General features: G+C 44.4%; 1 protein-coding gene and 1 long non-coding RNA gene across 16 annotated transcripts; one reads left to right on the top strand and one right to left on the bottom strand.

Annotated features, from left to right (window-relative positions):
• Positions 1 to 4,725: 4,725 nt before the first annotated feature.
• Positions 4,726 to 22,867, bottom strand: LOC113843759 (uncharacterized). 15 transcript variants are annotated; one of them, XR_003497463.3, is made up of 11 exons: positions 22,186 to 22,865; positions 21,685 to 21,840; positions 21,234 to 21,325; positions 20,965 to 21,048; positions 20,212 to 20,292; positions 17,404 to 17,649; positions 16,154 to 16,252; positions 11,662 to 11,791; positions 9,258 to 9,337; positions 7,424 to 7,515; positions 4,726 to 5,792 (listed from the first exon to the last, which is right to left on the bottom strand). It is a non-coding gene; the product is annotated as an uncharacterized lncRNA (long non-coding RNA). The 15 variants fall into 15 exon arrangements; XR_003497464.3 differs by having other exon boundaries at positions 21,685 to 21,826; XR_003497466.3 differs by having other exon boundaries at positions 22,426 to 22,865.
• Positions 14,816 to 20,130, top strand: LOC101805444 (ferritin light chain). Its single transcript, XM_027458182.3, has 3 exons — positions 14,816 to 15,598; positions 17,584 to 17,730; positions 18,573 to 20,130. Exons 1-3 carry the CDS (start codon positions 15,416 to 15,418, stop codon positions 19,077 to 19,079), a joined length of 837 nt encoding a protein of 278 aa, XP_027313983.2. The 5' UTR covers positions 14,816 to 15,415; the 3' UTR covers positions 19,080 to 20,130.
• Positions 22,868 to 23,009: the final 142 nt, after the last annotated feature.

Below are 23,009 nucleotides of genomic sequence, written 5' to 3'. Positions count from 1 at the left end.
AAGCAGGCATCACAAGCTGGCCACCCACTGTACAGGTTCCCTACCTGCTGCTCCACACCATAGCATGCTCTGCGTGCAGGACGCTGGGCAGGCACCTGTCAGCTGTCACCCCGTGATTTGCGGCACATCTGAGGGGGATGGCCGGAGCACTGTTTACAGCCCCAGGTCACCTTTGGCCATGTGTGTTCCAGCTGCTGGGAGCACTTTCCTTACCGATTCAGATCAAAGGCTGCACCAACACAAACACGAGTTTCACAAGTCAGTCAGCTGCAGGCTGTACTGAAGGCCTGCCCGAGATGCTCTTCAATACTTCTCTTACCATGCTTAAAACTGCCCAGCATCAGTTTGTAGAAGGACTAAGATCAGGATGATTGGAATTGTAGTCTCAATGCTAGCACCAGAGGATGAGGTGACTAGGCGAGACTTAAGCGTTTTGTACAGACGGGAACAAGCCATCCCTCTTACTCAGCTTTCTGTAGTGAACTGAATGCAAATGAGCTCTTTAGTGCTTAATCAGATACAGACTACTTCAAGATCTAAATACAACACTGCACAGCACCTGACAGAGGGTTTCAAGTGGTCTTGGTAAGAAATTCCTCGTGCTTAGCTGCACCATTTTAAGATTAGAAGAACAGTCATCCCTGCAAAGAGGTTGGCATGCAAGCCTTGTTCGGCAAGAAGCAGGGATGCACGAGGCTGGGGCTAGTCACTGGTCATCCTGAAGCAGCTGCTAGAGGAGTGAAGGTTTCCTGCACTGCTACTTTTGGACTTGTCCACATCTAACTATTTCACATTGAAAGTAGTGTAACCAGCATAAGCTGTTTTCTTTCCATGTGTCTGGCAGAGACAGATTCATCATCAGGAGATGTTTCCTCCTTCCCCTGACTTAACGGCTCTTCAATTTGTGTGGCCCCTCTATGCTAGTATATTGTTTGTGCTTTCTACAGGAGCCTACTTTAAAGTATGACATGTTTATGTAAGGGGCGTTGATGGCTAACACAGGCTTGGGCTCAGTAGGGCATTTGGGACGGTGTCACAGAGGAATGCTCTCCCCTGATTTATGAGCACCTTCTAGTTACTCAGGTGGAGCAGCAAGACCTGGCGGTAAGCACCACCACACAGATCAGATGTTTTAAGTTCATAGATCAGCCTGAGGCACTGCCAATCACCACAGGGTTGTGGCAGTGCAAGCTCAGCCCTCTATTTTTAAAAATGACAAGCAGCCTGAAGAAAGAGAAGCAGCCCTCCTCCTGAAGCCTTACAGAGCAAGGTCCTGTACCATTCCTAGGAACCCTGTTCTGCAATTTGATGACAGCACACATACAGATTCAGAGATGGAGATGCTTCTGCTCACCTACAAGCTTGACTTATGCCATTCTTTGGCAAGACATTTTCAAGTCATTGTTTCCGTGTGTCCTCTCAAACTACTTGAAAAAACCTTCACCTCCTCCCCTTTTACTTACAATAGGCACAAGTGGAAGAGGCATTCCTCTTCCACTGAAGACATTGAGACGTTTCCGTCATTTCCTTCACAGTGTGAACAGCTTGCTCGCATCTGAAGTCTGCACCTTTAGGACTCAGGGGCTCAGGTTTGTTTTCTCCTTATGCGGTTACACCATCCTCTGGTATCACCAGCTTCGCACTACAGCTCTGCAGCATTCCTCTCCTCTAGAAGCCCGTAACAAACATGCCTCCCATCAAGTACCAGGGGAGTAAGTTTCATAGAAGAGAAAGAACAGAACTAGGAAAACAACTTCTCCTTTGTATTTCTCATAATAAAGATCCTGGAGTTAATTTAAATGAAACCATTCAGGGTACTATGTACCTCTAGAACAAGGGTACGAGGACTTTGGTCCTAAGAAGTCAGTCTAATTAGGCAAGGCTGCTGCTGCTCTCACTGATTCTGAATTAGTTACCCACCTCTACAGTGAACACACAAGTGATAGCTTATTGTGAAAGCTCTGTGAGTTTTGTCGTCTTGCAGACCGAGGACTACTGTCCTCTGTGAGGAATGCCAGGACACCCCCTACAGCAGGGCAATAAGCAGACTCAGAGACAAAAGACACCCCCAGACAACCCAATGCATCACTCTGCGTTGCAGGTAGGCGTGCTGGTAGTTAGCCCACGGCAGGTGGTTACAGAGGTAGAGCAGCCATCCCACCCAGGTTCCCAGACAAGTACTCTGTGTTTTCACAAATAAGCAATCCACTTCTGTACACATGCCACTGAAGCAACAGGAAGAAATGCCAACCTAGTCAAAATCTAGGAGAAGCTGATTACCTTGCAGGACAGGAGTCACTTGGAGCTAGTGTTTTTTTTTTTTTTTTTTTTTTTTTTTTTTTTTTTTTTTTAAATAATAAAAAAAATCTGTTTAGAACATCGTACAGAAAATACAACTGTGCGTGTTAGTCTTTTCTTTTGAAGCAATAGGTTCAGGAATAATGATCCTTACTCCTCCTATTAGCATTCTTTAACCTTTGCCACCTTTCCATGCCAGTACTGTCTGTGACATGATAATTCAAATGACTAAAAAGTTGGAAGTGTACAAAACACAATCTTGATGATTACCACAAAAGAGTCTCCTGGGAACAAGAGAGTACCTGTTAAAACTAAGTTCTATAAAAGTGCAGAAACGTATCAGGTTGTGGGGGCTGCCTCGCCCTGAAGCACGCCACAGTGGTTATGGTGGGAGGCTGGGCGCTTCTCCAGGTCTTGATTCCCAGATTTGGAATGCTAACTGGAAGTCCTGGTAAACTTGTACGGTAAACTCTACCTGTAGGAGTTAACCTAGTTTGGATGGGTTTCATTGGAGCTTAATAAAATTATCTGAAACAAAAGTAGGGGAATGTTTCGTGTTTGAATGCAGGATCATTCAAGGTGAGTTGCCATTTTGTCCAACCTCGTGCTCAAAGTGGGGCTAGCACTAAAGCTAAAACCAAGAGGAGTTCCCTCCCAAGGTCCACTCTTCCAAGAGCCACAGTCTTTTCAGAGTAGCTGTTTCAAGTCCAGCACTGTCAACTCTTTCATAGCCCAGCACTACCATATCAAATACCCACTTCTTTTGAGGTATAAACTAGGAGCAACTTGACAGCGACTTGTTCCTACCAGAGGACTCACAATTTTTCCCTGCCTGTTCTACTCATGTTCACCATGCTTGCCCGGTACAAAGCCAGGCTGTGTAAACCTAGCAGGCAATCCCACTTTGGTTCCAGGCCGTGGGAAAGGAAATAGAAGTTTCCTTTGTTTTCCATCTACTGAAATGCTTTTAGCTCCTTTCAGATTTGTCAAAACAACAGCACACTTAAGGAATAATCTACCGTTGGCGTAAACCTGTGTTTGGTACAGGCTGCTAAATGCCGTTCTCAATTTGATACGCTACACTGACATAATGCACCTTTTTGTATCTCTCTCATTCCCCTATGGTGGATGTAATTCAAAGGTATTACACAAAGTTGTAGCTAGCCCCAAGCGAGTCAGCTAAACCTATACATCGATGTATAATGAATATGGTGTAGTCAAAGCTAATTAATTGTTCTATATTCATCATCAGTCTGCCATTACAAAGTTCCTTCCTCTTCCTCTCAAGGGCTTTCCTCCACTCCACACTGTTTCTGACTTCTTTCCGTTGATGTCCAAAGCTCTGAGGCTTTCTTAAATTAACATAGGATTCTTCCCCAAGCCTACTGACATTATTTCCATGCACATTTGTCTGAAGTTCATTCTGTTTCCTTCCAAAGGTCTTTAGTCCTGAAGATCTGAACTGAACACAAGTCATCAGTGCCTTCTGAAATACAACTGTAGACTTCTGCTGCTGGCTCATCTCCTGCTTTGCTCTCAGAGACCTGTTCTGAAGGCAGAAGCGAGGTGCTGGATCTACCTTCTTGCACTATCTCCTTTCCTCCTCTTTCAGTGGAGCGACGACCAGGTAGGGGGTAGACCTGAGCCCTCCTGACGCGCCCACCTTTCTGAGCAGCAGCCAGGGCACACCCGCAGAGCTGCGCCACACCAGCTGGCACTGCTTGTCTCCCTGCAGCAGGGCATTAATAACCATTGACAAAATGCTATACGCTTCCAACGTGATGTCAGCTTATTAACCTCTGTCAGTTATCAGCACTGGCGAATGACTTTTTCTCTATTTTTTCTTTAAAACTTACCTTTGAAATATTCCATCTTAAACAAAGCACCGGCTACTTAGAATACCTCTTATTTTCCTATTTTGAAAATGAACTGTCAATAATCAGTACTGACTACGCTGAACAACAGCTGAATTTAACTTTCTTTTAACTTTCTTTTTGTTTGTTGGAGCTTTAAAAAAAAACACAAATCAATCCAACCTCTACATACCCTACCTTTTGCGGTATATGAGCCTACGCAAACATCTTTTAGAAGGTGCTGAGGATTTTCCACCTATGAGAGAAAACAGCTTAGAGAATTTGAGGGATTTTCTGGAACTTACAGTTTATGAGCAAATTGCTCTAAACTGGTGTATTACAGCAAATCCATTACTGCTTTTAGGAATATGAAATTAAAATATCTTTTCTCACTTCAGACTAGCAACCAAAACACAAGGAATTCTTTTTAAATGGTATAACCATAAAGCCTTTTTTACAGTCTTAAAGTATTTAGGTATGCATTGCTTCCTTGCTAAAAACAAAACACAAAACAAAACAACAAACATAAAAAAAACCAACAATACTATAAACAGATAAGATAAAAGACTGCAGGGAGAGAGAGCATCGTTTATTACAGTAATGAAGACTACTGGAAAAAAATACAGATTTCCACATATAAATACAGATTTCCACATATAAAACCACATCTATATCCTCAGTCCACTAATAAGAACATTCCTGTTGAATTTCACTGTGATGACTCAGGGTCTTCATGCTCTCAGAGAATTTGAAAGATGGCTGGATTTTCAAAGCTGTTCCTTTCTTTTTTGTATTTACAGAACAAGAAGGTCATATTTTCATTGTTCACATACGTAGTTATTCACTGGTAAGTTCAAGATGGATACAGGATCAGAGACGTACCTAATCCAAGTTCAGGTCAAGTGCAGTTACATCCTCGTACCTCCTACAGTGCTTCAGGATGTCATCTTTATCACAGTAAAATCTTTAGTTCTAGAAAATAGCATGAGGGCAACAGAAAAACATTTGGCATGGCAAACTAGTCCTGCCCATCTCTGGGTCTATGCTCCTGCCAGTAGCTACCAGATTTAGTAACTGCAGGGAGTGGAAGCTCCAGATCAGATGGAACGCAAATGCCCTGCGCTCCCAACCACAGTATGCAACGCAGTCGTTTCTCCCACTTGGGTGTAAGAAAAAATGTGTTTTTCTTAAAAATAAATAAATAAAAGCCTTACCATTTCCCCCCAAAACAAAAGAGGTTAATGTGATATAGACCTTCACCTGAAAATTGAAAGAGAATGTAAGAGCATTTGCCACCTTGGGCTCCTGTGTGTCGAGCAGCTGGTGCCAGTGGAATGCAAGCAAGGATGCTGCCAACAAACACAAAGTCCTCTGCACCAGCTCTGTGCTAACTCCCACCACAAGGAGCATTTGCAGGGTGAGCTGAGAGCACAGCACAGGCACTGCCGTCACGTGGGAGCAGACGACAGGAGGAAACGGATGCAACGTTTGCAATGCTTCAGCCCTGCTGTGGATCTCCTGAGAAAGGATACACACTTTTTTTTTTCTGGTTAAATCAGCTCTTACAGACATTCTCCGCCAGGCAGTGAACCAGGCAACAGCACCTCAGTGGGAGAGGCAAATCCCACGGTTTCTGCATCCCTGTGGAAATAGCAGAAGACTGATTAATTTAACACCGTGCTCCTTCTGAGAAAAAAAGCAGTAAGACAGCAAGGGGCAAAATTCATATGAATGTACCAGCACCTCCTTCCTTCTTTGGTAGAGAACAGGAGGAGCAGACTCTACACGTCCACCCTCTCCCCAAATCACAGCAGTCAGTCAAAGCAGGCGGGGAGAAGGGGCTTTCTGCAAAGCCTGTGCCTTTGAGGCAGCAGAAGGGCAAAGCTCAGTTTTACGACTGTTGGCCCCAACACAATTTACCATTTACCAACTAATCCTCCTCCATTCGAGAGCACAAGGCCTGCTAAAGCTCTCATGTCCACTTCTCTGATTCTTCATTGTCCACACTGACAGAGAGAAGCCCAAGAGCTAATCGGTGTGTAATTCAATCGCTGTCCAGGCTGTGTCACAGCACAATGCTCTGCTTGTCATGCCACGGGCTAAGGCAGCCAGCTACTGTTATGCACCACAGCAGGTGTGAAGAATGTCACTCGCTCTGACTGTATGTTACCACTCTGTCAAGGTCCACTTCTGATGCTACTGCTTTCACTCTCCACTTAATGATTGTTTTTCTTAATGACAGCAAGCTAATTGTCGGCTGTATGCTAAAAGGGCACTCACGGTATTTTTGATCTTGAATTTGGAATTCCTAAACAGCGTAACGTGGGCTTCATACAAAGTAAAACCCTTTGTTGTCCAGATCCCCAAAACATGGAGGGCTACTGAAAATCTCTACTTCCTTAGTCTTAATCCAGCAATTAATATGTTATGACTTACAGCATCCAAAGTGCTTCACTTTGCTGTGCCTCACACTGGACAGTGCCATGCACCGTTTGGTAATAGCTTAAATCTCCAAAGCTCCTTCATACCTAATTCCATTTAAATCAGTGACAGAGGCGCTTCAAAAAACCCTATCCACGTGTAGGTGGATAAAAATCTCCAGAAAACAAGATTAAACATGCCACCATACTTAAATACAGATCTTGGGCCACTTTGAGAATGGCATTTGGTGCGCTTCCAGGTTTTGTTTTATCTTAATTTCCGACACCAAAAGGACTAGGAGGTTGCACCTCCATTTTTCTCTATTCACACCACAGTGCCAGGAAGCTGCAGAAGAGGGGTACAGAGGAATAAGGCAGGGCAACATCAACCACTTCACCCGAGTGAAGCAGTACAGGTGTGCACAGCACCCAGCCGTGCTACTGGGCAGATCAGGAGCCAGTGGGGAACCGCTGCTGATAAGGCTGCAGCAGCAAGAGTGAACTGGAATTTACTGAAACTGCTAAAAACAAAGGGACACTAAGACAGAGAATGCCTTCCTTCACACAGACACACATCAATTCCTTAATTTTAACATGGAAAAAATACAAATAGGAGCAATACATGATGGAAGAACTGCACTGGGACAGGAATTGTTCAGGCCTGTTACAGGAGGAATAGCTTTTAGTCCAAAAGAATGACTGAAATCAGCTGGATACCCTAACCAATCTGAGAGGCAAGTAAGCCAAAATGGAAATAATTTCCCTGCCGCCACACAGATGATCTTAAATCAGTACCTTTGGCTATCTGGAGTTTTTCTAATTCCATGTGAACATTATGTCTAGCAAACTTACCTAATCTTGAAAAGGGATAAAATACTACGTCACTCTTTCAAATCCTGGGATGGTAGCAAGGGGATGAAGACCATTCAGCCTCTCATCATCAGCTGCAGAGAAGAGCATAGTATTCATTACTCACAATACGAGCTGGCCATCTGCACTCAGGATGTTAACAAGTCTTGCTCAGTGCTGAAGCCAAGCTGCTCATTTCACCCATACTTGTCTCCTGCCATCACTGACGGCTGATTTCCAAACATGGGCAGACCACAGTTTACATGGCAGGGGCCACGAAACATTCCTGCATCCTGAATCAGGATTTAGCAACGCCCTGTGCCAAGCCTTAGAAGCATGTACAGCATTTACAACCGAGTACCTGTGGAAATCCCATTTCCTGACAAGGCGAGGCCTCCGATATTCTTGTTTTTCTCCTGGGCTTATGTGGCGTAATGGCCACACGGTAAGCAGGGCTCTTTTAGGATCAGTAACTGCTACTTCTGCCTTGATGACATAACTTCATTCTCTCTTACTGAGGGCCTAACTTCATCCGTCATACTGAGGGCACGACTTCATTCTCCTTGTTGCCTCCCCATATTGAGGACAGGCCCCCTTCTTATACCATTCACCCCACAGCAGTCCTTTTCCACTCACTATTCATTGGTCAAACAACTTCACCCAGCAACTTCCATGCCTTAATGGCTGGAGAACAAGCAACCTGAGACAGCAAGGCCTCTCCTGAATTACCCTTCTTTGTTCCCTCACATTGTCTCCTCACCCTCCATTGACCTGGCACCATTTCCTCCGCTCCTGCAGCTGCTTCTTAACCCCAGTTTCTCTGATTTTGTCTTCTTCCCTGGCTGCTGATTTTGGCAGTGTGTGTGTGATGCCCCAGCTGTCACACCTAGAGAACTATCATCCTGCACGCTGCTCTGTGCCTAATCTCACCTCTGCCAGGCAGCTCACTGGAGCTTTAAACCAGCAGCTATGAACACCAAACAACTGTGAAATGCTACCAGCCCTCCAAATTTCTCACAGGTGGCCATGTACCTGACAAGACAGGTTCAGGAGCACGGAGATCAAACGTTTGTCACGGCCCTGCTGGTATTCAGAGGTCCCTCAGCCTCATTTTGGGAACCAACACCCATCCCTGGGCTATGCAGGCTCAGAATGCCAGCCCCTGTGTCACAGTTCCACCACGACATGCTACGACAATTTTCTTCTGCTAAATGCTGAGTGTAAAACTCCCATCTCTGCAGCACACTCCCTTTTCCTTCCCTCCTGCTGATCAGCTCTTCCTCCGGGTAGCTCAGAGCCTACCCCCTCCTGTTGGCCATGGCAGTGTACGTTCAGACAGCTGCTAGGGCTGGATGAAGCACCTGCTCTGGGCAACAGCAGCTGGAGTTCATTTTGGGTCCAAAGGGCCGAGGCCAAGCGGGCTGACCGCATGTGCACTAATCCGGTATCATCACCAACTCCACCAACAACAGGTGCCTCTTTGAAGAGGGAGGGAAAAACTATTTGGGGAGGAATCAGAGCTTTATAAAGGATATTATGGGCCAGGTCCTCAGCTGGTACATGCTCAGTTAAAGCATGTATTCTCTTGAAGTTATATGAGTAATGCTCATATATGCCAGTAAAAGATTTGGCCCACTCTCAGTGCTGCTTCTGTTCCCTTTTCGGTTTTCCCCAGGATTTCACCTCCTCTCTTTGCTCTGCACTGACCTTCCTTTAAAAAGGAAAATAAACCTTCCTGCCCCTTGCTTCACAACAAAGAGCTGAAAGTCATAAGCTACGTAGGGCAAACTTCAACACCCTTCTCTACACGTGTAACATGGCCTTACCACTGCCTTACCAGATGTATCCCTCAGTCCTGCTTGGGTCCCAGAGTCCAGATCATGAGCATGCTTTAACAGGAACAAGGATGATCCTGTCCTGAAACACATCAAACCAAACCCAGTTAGATTCCCTTAAGAGAAATCTGTCAGCCCAGGCATCCTAAGAACTGACACGTTCTTGCTCTGGCCAGTGGTCCTCATAGCCCAGTGCATTATCCATCTGTGGCCGCTACAAAATAGTCTGGGAAGAGTGCAAGAAACCCTGCCAGAAGCAGCTCCTGGCTCAGTTGGCTTCAAGCAAAATTTTCTTCTCATATTATTTTGCCAGAAGGGCACAGAGCTTTTCCTAAACCCCCGAATCCTCTCTGCGGCTTGCTGTCACCAGGCACATTTCACGCAGACCAGCTGCACAGGATTTATTCGACCAGTTTTGGAGTATCAAAGCTAACTTTTTTGCCTTTGCCTCAGGCAGATGCTCAGTATGCAGGATTTCAACCAGAGAACAAGCAGTTCTGCAAAATTTGCAAATGCTCGGGGAAGTGATTTCTGAATTATAAAAATGACAGTAACTGGAGCTGTGGTCTAATAATCAAAACGAAAAGGCTTCACTGAACCACTCTGGGTAATGCCACGGTGTCCTAAAGGCCAGAATAAGCACCTTCCCAGGACTGTCAGCTAATGTTGCTGGCTGCCTTCAGTGCCACGATTCTAGCAAAACCAGGCGAATGCCCAAATCTAGAGATCCTCTGCACACAGACAATGAAATCAGAAGTGATTTGTCTGATCCTTGCAAGCTGGCACAGGGGAGTTTGCCTGGGACACACTGCCACAAACAGCCTACAGCCTAACACCTGCCCTCATAACAACTTTATAATGGATTTAAAGCCATTAAATTTAGGTGGAAGATGATCAGAAAGGGAAACCCCATGGAACCACAACACCTAAGTGATAAAGGATAATATACAGATGGCTTACAAAAGGTGCTTTGAGCAGAAAGCAGTAATAAAGGGTCATTCTGTGACTGCAACTAGAAGAGGAATTACTTCACAGGAATTTACCTTAGTCTTTAAGGTCTGTGCTGCTTGAGTGAAATTATCCACTTCTGGTTTGTCCGATTTACCCCCATTAGAAGTGTATTAATACAAAATTTTAAACATTTACCTGATGAACGTTCACATTAAATTAAAAAAAAAAAAAAAAAGACTGATTTTTTTTTTTTTTTGGCTCAGCTTCATTTATAAATTGAGAGGGAACTTTTTCAAACAAAGACTGTGAAAACGGCTCACTCATTTTTTTGACGAATGCAAAAGCTAAAACATTTGGAATAATCTCTCCTTCACCTGCAAACATCTTCCAAACCTCTCACTACATCCGTGGCTTCAATTTCTTCTCTCTCTCAAGCCAAGTAGCAAATGTCATCAGCCAAACCATTTAAGCCCCTGGTTTATCTGTACTTCAGAAGCAGGGGCTCTTGGTATTAGCAAGGACACTAAGAACAGTGATTATCAGCGAAATACAGTAGCAGGACAATAAAAGGCTTTGGACCTTCATCAGACGATGTAGTTTACTACAGGCAAATATTACTAGAGCCCAAATATTCTCAGTATGGACAGAGTGCATCTGCTCATCCTCAGCTCGAAGAGATCTGATGTTCTTTCAAGGGCCGCTGAGTGTGGAGCACACCTACCCAAGTTTACACTGCCTGGAAGGCGTTACCTGCAACCACTGATTTCAGATGGCACAAGCTGTACCTAAAAAGGGGCACTGCCTTTTCCAACACGTCAAGTCTCATTTTCTCGTTTGTCCAAAACTTAAGTACAGATTCTTGTCCACAGATGTGGAAAAAAAGTAAAAGTAGAACAGGAAGGCACAGGATACAAATTATGAAAGACTTTAGGTAGTTTGGGATTGCACAACTCCCTTATGTAACGCGCTGCCTGGGGCAAACCACGTGTTTTCAGAAATTCCTCAGAATCCCCTTAAATTTGTTCCAGTGCTGAGACCCAGCGGATTCAACCTGCAGTCAGTGCCTGGCCATACGGTGTGCCACGGACAGATCACATCAATGAGCCTTACGTTTGCTGGCCTGTGCTTTTTTCAGTATAATTTGAAAGAACAATTGCAAAAATCGGAGACAAACAAACCCTGCTGATTTCATCTTATGTGCAGCCTCTCCAAGAAACGAGATGGGTAATATCAGCCGGTACCAATGGACAGTAATAGTCCACTTAGGGTTTATTGGTGAGAGAAGCAATAGAGATTGAAGGGCCAAGCCCTGTGCTGCTCCATCTGCTGCTCACCCTGGCTGCCAGCCCCCTGCGGCCACCAGGCACACAGGCAGGGGCACAGTTACATCTTTTATGCCTCTTACATCTTTTAGGCCTGGCTGGAAGCACCCACTCACCCCACAACACAACATACCTGCTGTGGGCACGGAGCTGCCCCTGGGGGCCACATGAAGCAGGGCAGGAGCAAAGGGCAAGGACGAGTTGGCCTGGGTTATGCTTTAGACACAGCATAGATGTGCTAATGGGCGGTGGGCATATTCTGTCTGGAATAAAGGACAGATTTCAATTGGTAAAGTTTCAAAGATTTGTCTCCTTAACACAGGAGTTTGTATAATTCAACATTTAGAAAGTTCTTTAAGAAAGAACCTCATTGCAAAAAGAAGAAAATGTACTTCAAAAATGACTTCCTAAATCAGAATTAAAATATTTTGTGTACGGGATTTCACTGTGGTACCTTGTTTTAGGAAATTAAATACATACATACATGTGTGTATATACACATATATACACTGTCTGTATACACATACATACTCCTGTCTGCTCTGTTTGATACCAGCAAGAACAAGGCACTCACTTTGGTAGAACTAGGCTCTAAGTTCAGCTTCTGAAAAGCCCTTCTCTCACATAGCTACAGCATGCTGATTTCACAGCACTAAAACAAAGTGGACCTTCCTGAACTCTTTACATTTGCTCGGTGACACAAAGACAAAAAAAAATCTATGCCAGAACGTTCCCCTCGCAGCTTGGTCACAGTGCTGCTGTCACCACGGGGCCATCTCCTGTTTTGCTGAGGACTGCTTTTACTGTCAGGCCATTTTAAAAAAAGTTGTTTTTCTATGCTCGCTTAAGTAGTAACCTCCCAAATTTCAGGCTGCTTTTTTAACTCTGTGAGTCATACGGTACAAAAAGGCACAGAAACAACTCAGAAGTCTTGCTGGCTTTTCTTCCATGGAAAAAGGGAAATGAAACAGAGCGGGATCAGAGAAAACAGTGAAATGAAGCACCTGTTGAGAACAGCAAAGCATATGGATAAAGGGGCAAAATGTCTTCAAGTCCAACACAAGCGATTGTGAATTCACGGGTGCTTGTATGAATCCTTCTCCATTTCCTGCCAGAGAGCTTAGGTTTCACTTAATTACGAAATAAAATCACGAACGAAGACGGCTAATTTACAGGAATACACATCATACATTTGTTTACTGCTTTCTTCTAATTTAGCCCTCAACTTTCATCATAGCTATTGATGGCCGCTGAATCATCATGTTAAGAAAAAAGTTTGGCAGCGTTAGATATAGTATGAAAAATCTGCCACAGCTAGGAAGAAGCTAACAGATGGTGGCTGGACAGAAGCAACACAGCCACAATTCTTGCTACCTGTGGTTAAAGGACAGAAAACGCAAACTCCAGAATACAAACTGCAGCTTTCAAGGACAGACAATCAAGGCAGAAAATGGCCAGATTCAATTAAATGTTTGCTAGTAGTCTTAACAGAAAAGCTATCTTCAGATGACTGCTGAAGCCCTATGACAGTAACTCTGTCCTCTTTGTGACTCTCTGCCAAAGAACTAAAAGGGGGGCATGTTGTAAGAGAGCTTCTTTTCTGTATACCATGCTGTGGCTGCTCAGCTTCCCACTCTGGCATACTGCTTTTCAACACTCTTTCAAATGTGTTGTACCAAAATCATCCCAAATCACAAATGTAAATCAAGGCACGTGCCTGACATTACGCATGTAGATAATCCTGGATTATGGGAATGAGGAGGGCCAATCCCCTCACCAATGCTATTTACAGAGCCCTTGCTTGCAGTGCCTTGCACTGAACTACCTCCTCATGCTTTCCCTCAGTGTCCAACCTCTGTCACCCCACGAAGGGCTGTTTGTTCAAGCAATCTGTAAAGCACCTTTGTACTTCAGGATATAGCAGGAATAAAGAACTAACCCAGATTCACTTGTATAGAAGTCACACACATACATCGTTACCCCAAGTGGGTAGTAGCTTTTCTAAAGCATATGGTTTCAGAAAGAAACCTAATACTTTCTCCTCAGTTTAGGGTAGATGAAAACCAGCTCAACTATCTTACAAGCCCCCTACCTGATACCAGGCACTGTGTTTACTCCATGCCATGCTGAGATGTTGTTACTACCTAGGAAACTGAACAAAGCACTCATCCTCCTAGGATACAGCATTATTTAAAAATCAAAATTGAGATCACAAGTTTTTGGAACAGATGGTAATTTCCTCAGTCCAGGTATGACCAGCATGTGAGACCACCTCATCCTGCATAGCAAGAATCCCTAGATTAATTTGTAATGGAAATTTTCCATAACAAATTTAACTGCAGTACCAATTACATGTATTTCTTTTAATTCCGTGAGGCGCAAAGCAAAATAAATTCAGTGATGTTCTCATAAAACAAGCAGTTACTGAATGGGTGGAGATCAAGGAGATTACGAGACAGTTTTCAGACTGGGCCTGTGCTTCATATGTAGACTTAAGAAACGTCTTTGCATCTTAGTTCTCTATCATTGGCATGGGATAACATAAAATACTGACTTCCAAAAGTCAGCATGTGATCGCAAGTCCACTAATACAGATATGAGCATGCACGCACTAGTATGCTCAGAAATTACCACTATGAACACACAGGCCCCTCTAAGAAAACATACTATGAGCTTTTCATGGACACAAGCTAACTTGCTTTCTATTTTGTTTTCACACTTGAAATTCTTTGGATTGCCCACAGAAGGGAGGTCACTGGATATTGTTTTATATTAGGAAGGCAATACTGCATGCTCGCAGAGACACCACACACTTGCTCTTTTTATTCTTCTTAGGCCTTCAAAGAATTATGCTGGAATTGTAAAACACACGCCACTGCTTCACTGGCTAAAACAACGGCAGCTGGCATGCAGGGAGCTGAAAAGTATGAAGAGTCTGATGTGCATCATCCCAGCAGAAGTCCCTAGTGCCACAACTAAAAGCGGGACCCTTATTGCCTGCAGAACTAGGTCACACAGCGTTGAACTGCCCTGTGAATATATCGTAACTTGTGAATTCAGGTACTTACTTCTGGGTTGAAATACTAAGGGCAAGCTGCACTCACATGCAGTTTAACCGTAATTTTTATTATTATTATTTATTTACTTTTAATGGCAACTTCACACAGTTTTACTGGAACGTCTGATTTCACTTGGCTATGGCATGAAGAATCAGAAGCACAAATGATGGGAAATCACGTCAAACAAAGAGGGCTGAACAGCATAAAAGACAGAGGCGCTGAACTGGAAGCGCACAGGTTTCTGCTGAGCAGCTCTCCTGCCAGCCCCGGACTGCTGTCCGCTGTGTGCTCCGATGACAATTTGGGCACGCAATGGGCTGATGGCACTGCCCCTGCAGTCCTTGCGAATGCCTCTCTGGGGCTGCTCCTGTTCGAAAAATATTCCACCGAGCAGCATGCTTGCTCAGCAGAAAGTCACTGAACAGAAAAATATCGGATTTGAAGGGTGTACAGAGATTAAGGGCACTGGGGCCATGCTTCACACGTAGCCTTCAGCAGCGTTTCCGCTGCGACGGCTTTTCCCCGCTCAAAGCACAAGCTCGAGCAGCGACACGCAGCACAAAACCCACACAAGGAAGTGGCTGAAAACGCCAGACGCCTGCATTTTCAAGCTGCTCAACACACTTCATGCCTGGGACTGGGACATCTAACACCACTTTGGCTCAACCACTCGCGGACCTAACGCTGACCAGGGGCTGAGGGGACGGGCACCGGGGCGGGGCGGGCACGAAATGGCGGCGGCCGCTCCCTCCTACCCCGCCGGGCAAGGTGCGCCGCAGGTGCCCGGCGCTATATGAGGCGGAGCGGGCAGCCCGGCCCCGCTGCCCCATGGCGGCGCCCGCCATGGCCGAGCCGCGCTCCAAGCGGCCCCGGGTGTCGCTGCCCGCCTGCCCGGCGCACCGCCCGCTGCCCGCCGGCCGCCTGAGGCAGAGCTTCCCGGTGGCCGTGGAGGAAGGGCTGTGCGGGGTCACCGGAGCCCTGCTGGAGCTCGCCTACAGCCTGCAGGCGCTGGTGAGGAGGAGGAGGGCAGGAGGGGGGTCGGGAGAGCTTCGAGGCGGGGGAGCCTCCTCTGTGAGGAGAGGGAGCAGGGGTGCTGGCGGTGCCGGGGCTGTTTCTTCCCCCAAAATTTCGCAAGTGTGAATCTGAAAGCATAGGTTGCGAGGTGGCTGCTCGTCAGCCTCCGTGCTCGCTCTGCAGGCTTTAAAAAAGATAGCTCTGCTATCACCTAACGTGCGTGTCAGAATCGGGGCTGGCCACGCATCAAATACTAAGGCTTCAAGTGTTTTAATGAAGCCATTACAATAAAAAAAGAGATAATCAATGCCCTCCCTTCAGATGCCAGGCGTCTGCGGAGAGGCACCACGTATATCCCCCAGATCTTTGATGAAGCCGAGTATTAAACCAACAAAAATTAAGTATACAGCAAAACAACAACTAGTTAAGCACATGGATTAAAGTAATACTAGTGATTGAGAGCTGGAAGAAGCCTAACTAGAAACAGACCGTAGATAAACCTAAAAATATGAGCACTTTAAAAACATTTAATGATTTCCATAAAAGATTTACCTTAACAGTTAAGTAGGTGCGGTAACTGTGGCTCTTCTTGAAGTCCTGCAGCACCCTCGCACTGAAGAACTTGTTATAAAATGTGGTGTTTCAACTCTTCTGTAAACAGAAACATGAATGAATGAGTGGCTGCAGGAACAGGATTATGCAAGTATTACAGCGATGTTTTAATAAAACATTCCAGTGTGCGCTTGCCCTAGAATGCCTTACTGTGATGCATGTGTACGTGTGTCCCAGGTGTGGGGGTATCCTAGATGGTAATTAAAATACCAACTTGTTGTATTGTGCGTATAAATTTTATGCGCTTTTTGTAAGCAGATAAGCAGCAGATGAAACACAACTAATTCATTATTACGCAGGGCAACAGATCAAAGCAGGCAAGACAATGGGAAGAAGAAAAACTTAGGAAATGCACACATTTGTCCTTCTCCCCTCATAGGCATTCTACAAGCCAACAGCTTGATATGCAGGACTCCCACCCAGACTATGTCCAAAAGGCAAAAGCTGTGTTGCATCTGCATGTTTAGGGAATGAGCGGACCAAGATACTGTAGCTCCCTCAATTCCTTTCATGCGTATTTCCAGCTGTTGCCTCTGTCTCCAACATCAAAGTGGAGCAGAGCTAGTGTTGAAGCCTCTATAAGCTGGTGGCTTCCCACTGCTACCTCTCTCCAGTGCATTCTGTTTATAGGACAGCAATGTCACAGACAAAGTTCTCCTGACAGAATTGTTGAGGGCTCTAATAATGTAGTCAAATATTGCAGTGATTATTAAAACCATTAATTTCCCATATGGAACAGAACAAGCCTGTGGTGGGTTTACAGTTTTAATACTTCTGAAGTATTCTTGGCAAGAGCTATATACAACGCTCAATTATATTATGATATAGTATTGTACTGTACATGTACAACGTATAGTTCAGTAGTAGTATCTATGTGGGAATAGCATTATCCATAATGAAGGTGATAAATGGATGCAAAGTTACGCTTGTTCTCTTCTTGCATTTGCCTCAACTTTTTCATAGCTTTGAAAGCTTTCTTTTTCACTGGAATGCTGGCCTAAGGAGAGAAATTGTATGTTCCCTGTGGGGACCATGCTTTAGGAAGTAAAACAAACAAAACTTAGCTGAGATCCTCAGAATATTTTCCTAACTGAGAGACAGCATCCGTACTTATGGCTATGTATCTAGAATTAAAGGATAGGAGTTCTAATAGAAGTAAAGATTTTTCTGTTGCAGACAGTAAGACTTACTTTATTGCAGAAAAAGTGGATGAAGACCTTCAAAGTGATTGTGCTGGTAGAACAAGTTCTTTTGGAAGCATCTCATGGATTCTGATAGTCACGTTCTGCTGCAGGTAAATCCCATCTCTAGCAAATCCTAACATTGCTTGTTTGTGGTTTTTTTTGGTTTTGTTTTGTTTGTTTGCTTAGGGTGAATATTTTGATCAATCACACGTGGCTCTACCGAATGTTTCCAAGTTCTTCTGTCATCAAGCTCTGGAAGAGAGAAAAGCTGCAGAGGCTTTGATGGAGTATCAGCAAGAAAGAGGAGGCCATTACTGTGGTAAAACCATCCAGGTGTGTAGCAAACAAGAAGTTTTCAAGCGTTTGCAATGAGCTGTAATTATTCTAACTTCTTGCATTATAGTGTTGGTACTTCAGCTCCCCGCGCTCATCCTGTTAGATTTCCAGATACAGTTTCCCTGTCCTATTAGTGCACATGCTTTTGTTCTTGATTACAGCACCTGGAAGCTGTCAGATATGCAGTCCTAACTCTGTGTGGTTGCTCTTCTAGCCAAAAAGAATATAAACAATGGTCCCCTCTTCCTTACACTCAGCTGGAGACTGCTGTTTCCAGTGTGCTGTGATGGATAATGTGAGGCTCCTTAAACTGTTTCAATGCTGAGACAGCCAACTTGTCTGCCTTCACGTTGAAACCACATAGAAGCCTAGAAGGCAGATCTGTTATAGTTCAAGACAGGCTTTGAACTAAGAGATCTGTCTGACTAAGGTTTCACAGGTACAAAGGAGTAACTCAAAGTTACCAGTAAAAAATACAAACAAACAAACAAAAAAAAAAACCAAAATTGTTAAAGGGCTGGATATTCCTCTAACAAGTTTGTATTCTCTTAATAGTTAATGCAGAATACTCCCTTTGGACTACCATGGCATCTGGTAAGCTGTAGGGGAAAAAAAGCCATTGTTGCTTTCTGAATCCCTGTTTCTTAAAAAAGTGTTTGGGTTCTGCCACTTAGGTGTGTTTACAGCCAGCAAGAAATAACAGCTGCTGCAAGCTAGGAGTTGTTGTTGCAAAATCCTAACATGTCATATTTAGAGGGCCAGGTAAATTGCAGGAAAACACGGAACATGGTAAGATGAGCTGTTCATCTGTGTAAATGTAATTTTGTCTTTCCTTCTAGAAACCAAACTATGACTACGCAGTTGGTCTGGTGAAAGCTCTGGAGCTAGCAATGGTACAGTGGAAAACTATGACTCGGTATTTTGAAGAACTTTATGCCATAAGCATTGAAAACGCAGACCCTCATAGCGCAAGCACTATCAAGAAACAATTCATTGGGCCCAAAATCCGGAAGATCAAGCTGATGGGAGATCTTCTGACCAATGCTCGCAGGCTTGATTGTTCCCAGGATGGCAGAAATAGTCTTGGGGATTACTTTATGGACCGGTTGCAGAAGGAGTTCAGAACAGGCATAGAGTTGGAGCCTGGTCAGCAGTGCAGCCCCTGCCCGCCTCTCCAGCAGGGTACAGGAGCTGCAGAGGGTTTGAAGCGACCCCAGAAAGATTTTTTCCAGCACAGGAATAACATAGGGCCAATATATGCAACCATCCACTGCACTGCCACGCTGCCACAGTGCAATAATGACGGGACAGGAGCAAAAGTGAAGCAGGGGAGGGAGGTCGTTTAATGCTGTGGCTGTTGCAGCTGTGGGGCAACTCCTAAAGGCAGACCTGTACAGAGGGTGGCCTGGAAAGGAGAGCCCAGGAGGCATGATGCTGTATCACTCCATTTTTTTTATACCCTTTTCCTCATCTTTTGAGCCACAGCTCAAAATCCAGCCCATATTTTTTTTTTTTTTTTTTTTTGCTTAAATGATAGCTAGGTTGCTAGTTAACCTAGGTTGTCAGCATTAATCATATTTTTATCTATGCTATTCTTCCTAGAAACCCAAAGCTTTTAGGCCTCTTCTGTCTTAAATGACTACTGGGGTTAGTTTGTGCAAATTATTTTTAACAGTATATACAACTCTTATTCAAAGCAAACTTTAGTACAAAGTAATTTCCATTTGAGAGAAAAGCTAAATATTTTTTATATTATTAGATATTTTAGTATACTAACATAATGCAACAAACTTGTTAGAAGACAAAACTTGTTTTAAAAAAGTCTTTTATCACAGTAGCAGCTTAAATAAGTAGTCCAATTCATTTATTTACAGCCCAGCTGTTTCTAGTTGTATGCGTCTCCAAGATGAAGGATGCAAACACTTCCTCAACAGTGGGAACATGGCTATGTGCTGGTTTTTTACTCACTTTTACTCACTTTTTTTTTTACTCACTTGCCTTTTCTCATCCTCGGAAAGCAGATGATGTAAATCAGGGGTCCACATCTAATAACTCAAGAAAATTTGGACAGTACTTTTGGATACATGGTTCAACTCTTAGGTTGCCCTGTGTGCAGTCAGGAGTTGGACTCTGTGATCATCAGCATATTATATCACTGTAAGTTCCTTCCCCTCACCTGCTACAAGAGTGCCTTTCTTTCTCAACATGGGCTGGCTACAGGAAGAGGAACTGGCTAGATCAGCTACATTGCTTTTTTTTTATATACCACTTTTTTATGCATATGGGTTTTGCTCCGTTGAAAGATTCTTACACTTTTATGTAATAGTGTAAACGGTATACCTATCGTGTTTGAAAAATAAATTCAGTTGAACATTAAAAAATGGCATGTAGCTTCTACATCGTATTCCCCATTTGACAACACAGAAATCTCTTCCCCAAGAGATTTTTGCAAACAAACAACACAGTACCAATACTTACCTGCTGTGGAGAAAGTTGCACAGGTGACTTCAAAGATGAAAAGAGTAGACCGCAGAATGACACAAATGCTAGAAGACTGTACTAAGGTGAGAACAGTGCACAATGAAACATGGTCGGAAAACTCTTGACTTTGATGCACAGCTGCAGCTAAGTACCCATTTCTGCAAAACTGCATTAGCCTACTTCATTTCTGGTAGTGTTGAAACACAGGATAGACAATTACAGTGCTGATGCTTTCTCAAACTTTCTGCTAATAATGATTTAGCTTTTCAGGGGGAGGGGTGGTTAGGGAGGAGTCACTGTTAGGAACATGCTGGATTTGTCTGTTGGGGATGGCTGCTCTTGAATACATCAGAAATTTAAAAGATATTTCCATCTGGGCTGGATTCCAACACCCACTCTCACGCTGAGCATACCTTATTCAACAATTAGTTCCACTGACTACAACTCAACATGAATAAGAGCAATGGAATCCATCCTCCATATTAAAATATAGCGCACTTAATACGAAGTGAGCAAAACTGCTAGTTGAACTATAAACTAGTGCCAAATAAAAACAAGTAGTACAGCCAATGCTTGACTTCTACAATGGGCTTTTCCTTTAAGGAGTCATTACCTTTCTACAGTGTAGGCACAGCTTCCAGCATTTAACATCTTAAATGAGTTTCACCACAACAAAAATCCAACTTTTCAATGCAGGGCTGCTCCTTTTCCCCTGAAACAGTGCCACGTGTGTTTCTAAAAGATGCTTACCTTCACCTCTGCAGCTGGATGTTACCAGCACATTTTCAGACTTCAAGCCTTTTTCTCTTCCAAAATACCTCCTGGACCCTCTGCCTGAAAAGACAATTCTGTTAATTTTAGGTAAACTCACAATCAGCTATTTTCCCAGTTTATCATCTGAAAAAGAAAAAATAAATCAGTGACTATAGGTAGCTGAAGTTTTTTTTTGTCCACATGTTGTTTGTGCTGTGAGGCACATACGCCTATGAATATTACCTCAGGAAGTCTGTCAGCAGTACCTGTCAGTTGTGAATAGGATGAGCCTCTCCGTGCTTTGTAGTATGGGATGTACAATCTGCCTCTGCCTTCTCATCTTCATTTCAACCATACCCTGAGAAACAGGGATGAAGGATAAATGTGGAACAGTTATAGTGACAACAAAGTTTAAAGTAACCATACAGGTTTTCTTCCTTAGCTGGTTGTATACACACTCTGTACTTGCAAAGCAATGTCCAAAACCACCCAAACACACCACCTGCACTGCTCAGAATAGCCATCAGTGCCCTATATAACTGCATCTAAATTGGAAGCTCTGGAAGGACCTTATCTTTACTTGAAGTTATGAGTTACAGAGGCTTACAAACAGGTGTTGACAATGGCGTATTTCTAAACACTGCCATAAGCACTGCCTGTGGTTGTAGGGAAAGGGAGCTTGCTGCTGCCTACTCTCAGAGCAAGGAATTAACTTACAGCCTCTGTGGAGAACACGCCGTCCTTCCTCTTCTCCACTATGGCCACACAAAATTGAGAAGAGCAGCTCAGGATTTTGTGTTTTTGCAAGGACTTCTTTCAGGCATACCACAGAAGGCAACATCTTCCTGGACAAATGCAGCTGTGGGCAAAACACTGGAAAATGAACATGAGTTTTGGTGGTGGCAGCACAAGGTAAGTCTTCAAAGGCAGCTTCACTGGAAGACCACTCCAAGCAGAGCTCACCAGCTGCTCGTGGCTTCTTCCTGACTTTTTCACTTCAGTGAATTCATGCACTTAAGCGTGTTCATGGGCAGTTAAGTTACAGACAGTCTTGCTTGTATCGCTTGTCTACGTCCAGCCATTTGTTACTACTTTGCCCAAATTATGTGATCTGTGTGCAAGTCCCACAATGCTTTTTTCTGGGGTCTAATATAGCCTAGAAGCACGCTTACAGTGGCAGAATATGCTACAGCATGAGGTAATTATTAGGAAAATTACCTTTTCCACAAATTAAAATAACGATCTGCAAGGAGTTTGTGTGTTTTGAGTAGGTCACACGGCCAGCACCAAGCCTTGATTCTCCACGTACACACTCAGCGTTAAACTATTTATCATTTTTCTGCTATTGTATGTGTGGCATTACTTTGAATACAAATTATTTTCACTTCTAGCTGTTCAGTAAAGATTAGAAATAAAAATCTGTTCATTCCTTCTGGATCAAAGAACCTCTGTACTAACAGCAGTGTTTCCACAAGCTGGCTGCTCTGCCTCTCCGAACAGCTGGGAGATACACTTGTAAGTGAGTAAGGGTGGTCAATAGTTGATCTCCTTGGGACATATCGTTTTTCAGCGCTGGATACAGTGAAAGAACAAACTTGTACGGAGTCCAAAACATCCACCTAAAAGAAAAAAATAAAAAATAAAAAAAATATTTGGGGTAGTGACAGAATGTCCCTAACAGCTCTTATCTTTGCATTTGAAGACAAGTCAGTAGGAATTAGGGTCTGTAGGTTGGGAATGTTTGCAAAAAACTGAATCACACAACGACAGAAGGGCAGCGGAGGAGCGGAGCGGGCGGCACCTGCGGCTGCCGGGCCGCCCCCCGGCCACCCTGGGGGGGGCTCCGTGCTCCACGGCCCCCTCCCCGCCCCTCTCCGCCCCGTCCCGTCCCGTCCCCCCGGGGGGCTCCGGCATAAATAGAGCCCCGAGCGGCGCTCCCGGAGCGCTGCGCCTGGGGAGGGGGTCGGCGGCGGTGCCCGCAGCAGCAGCCGGCGCTCGGCAGCCCTCAGGGAGCCCCCCCCGACCCCCCTAAGTGTCGCCCC

Source organism: Anas platyrhynchos, chromosome 5 (assembly GCF_047663525.1).
Source record: "Anas platyrhynchos isolate ZD024472 breed Pekin duck chromosome 5, IASCAAS_PekinDuck_T2T, whole genome shotgun sequence".
Taxonomy (NCBI): Eukaryota; Metazoa; Chordata; class Aves; order Anseriformes; family Anatidae; genus Anas; species Anas platyrhynchos.
This window is presented reverse-complemented; position numbering and strand designations above follow the sequence as displayed.

Excerpts from the sequence above, each read along its gene's own strand:
- LOC101805444 (XM_027458182.3), top strand. The coding sequence starts at position 15,416 with ATGGCGGCGCCCGCCATGGCCGAGCCGCGCTCCAAGCGGCCCCGGGTG. Across the intron at positions 15,599-17,583 it reads CCTACAGCCTGCAGGCGCTG|GGTGAATATTTTGATCAATC; the intron begins GTGAGGAGGAGG and ends TTGTTTGCTTAG. Across the intron at positions 17,731-18,572 it reads ACTGTGGTAAAACCATCCAG|AAACCAAACTATGACTACGC; the intron begins GTGTGTAGCAAA and ends CTTTCCTTCTAG.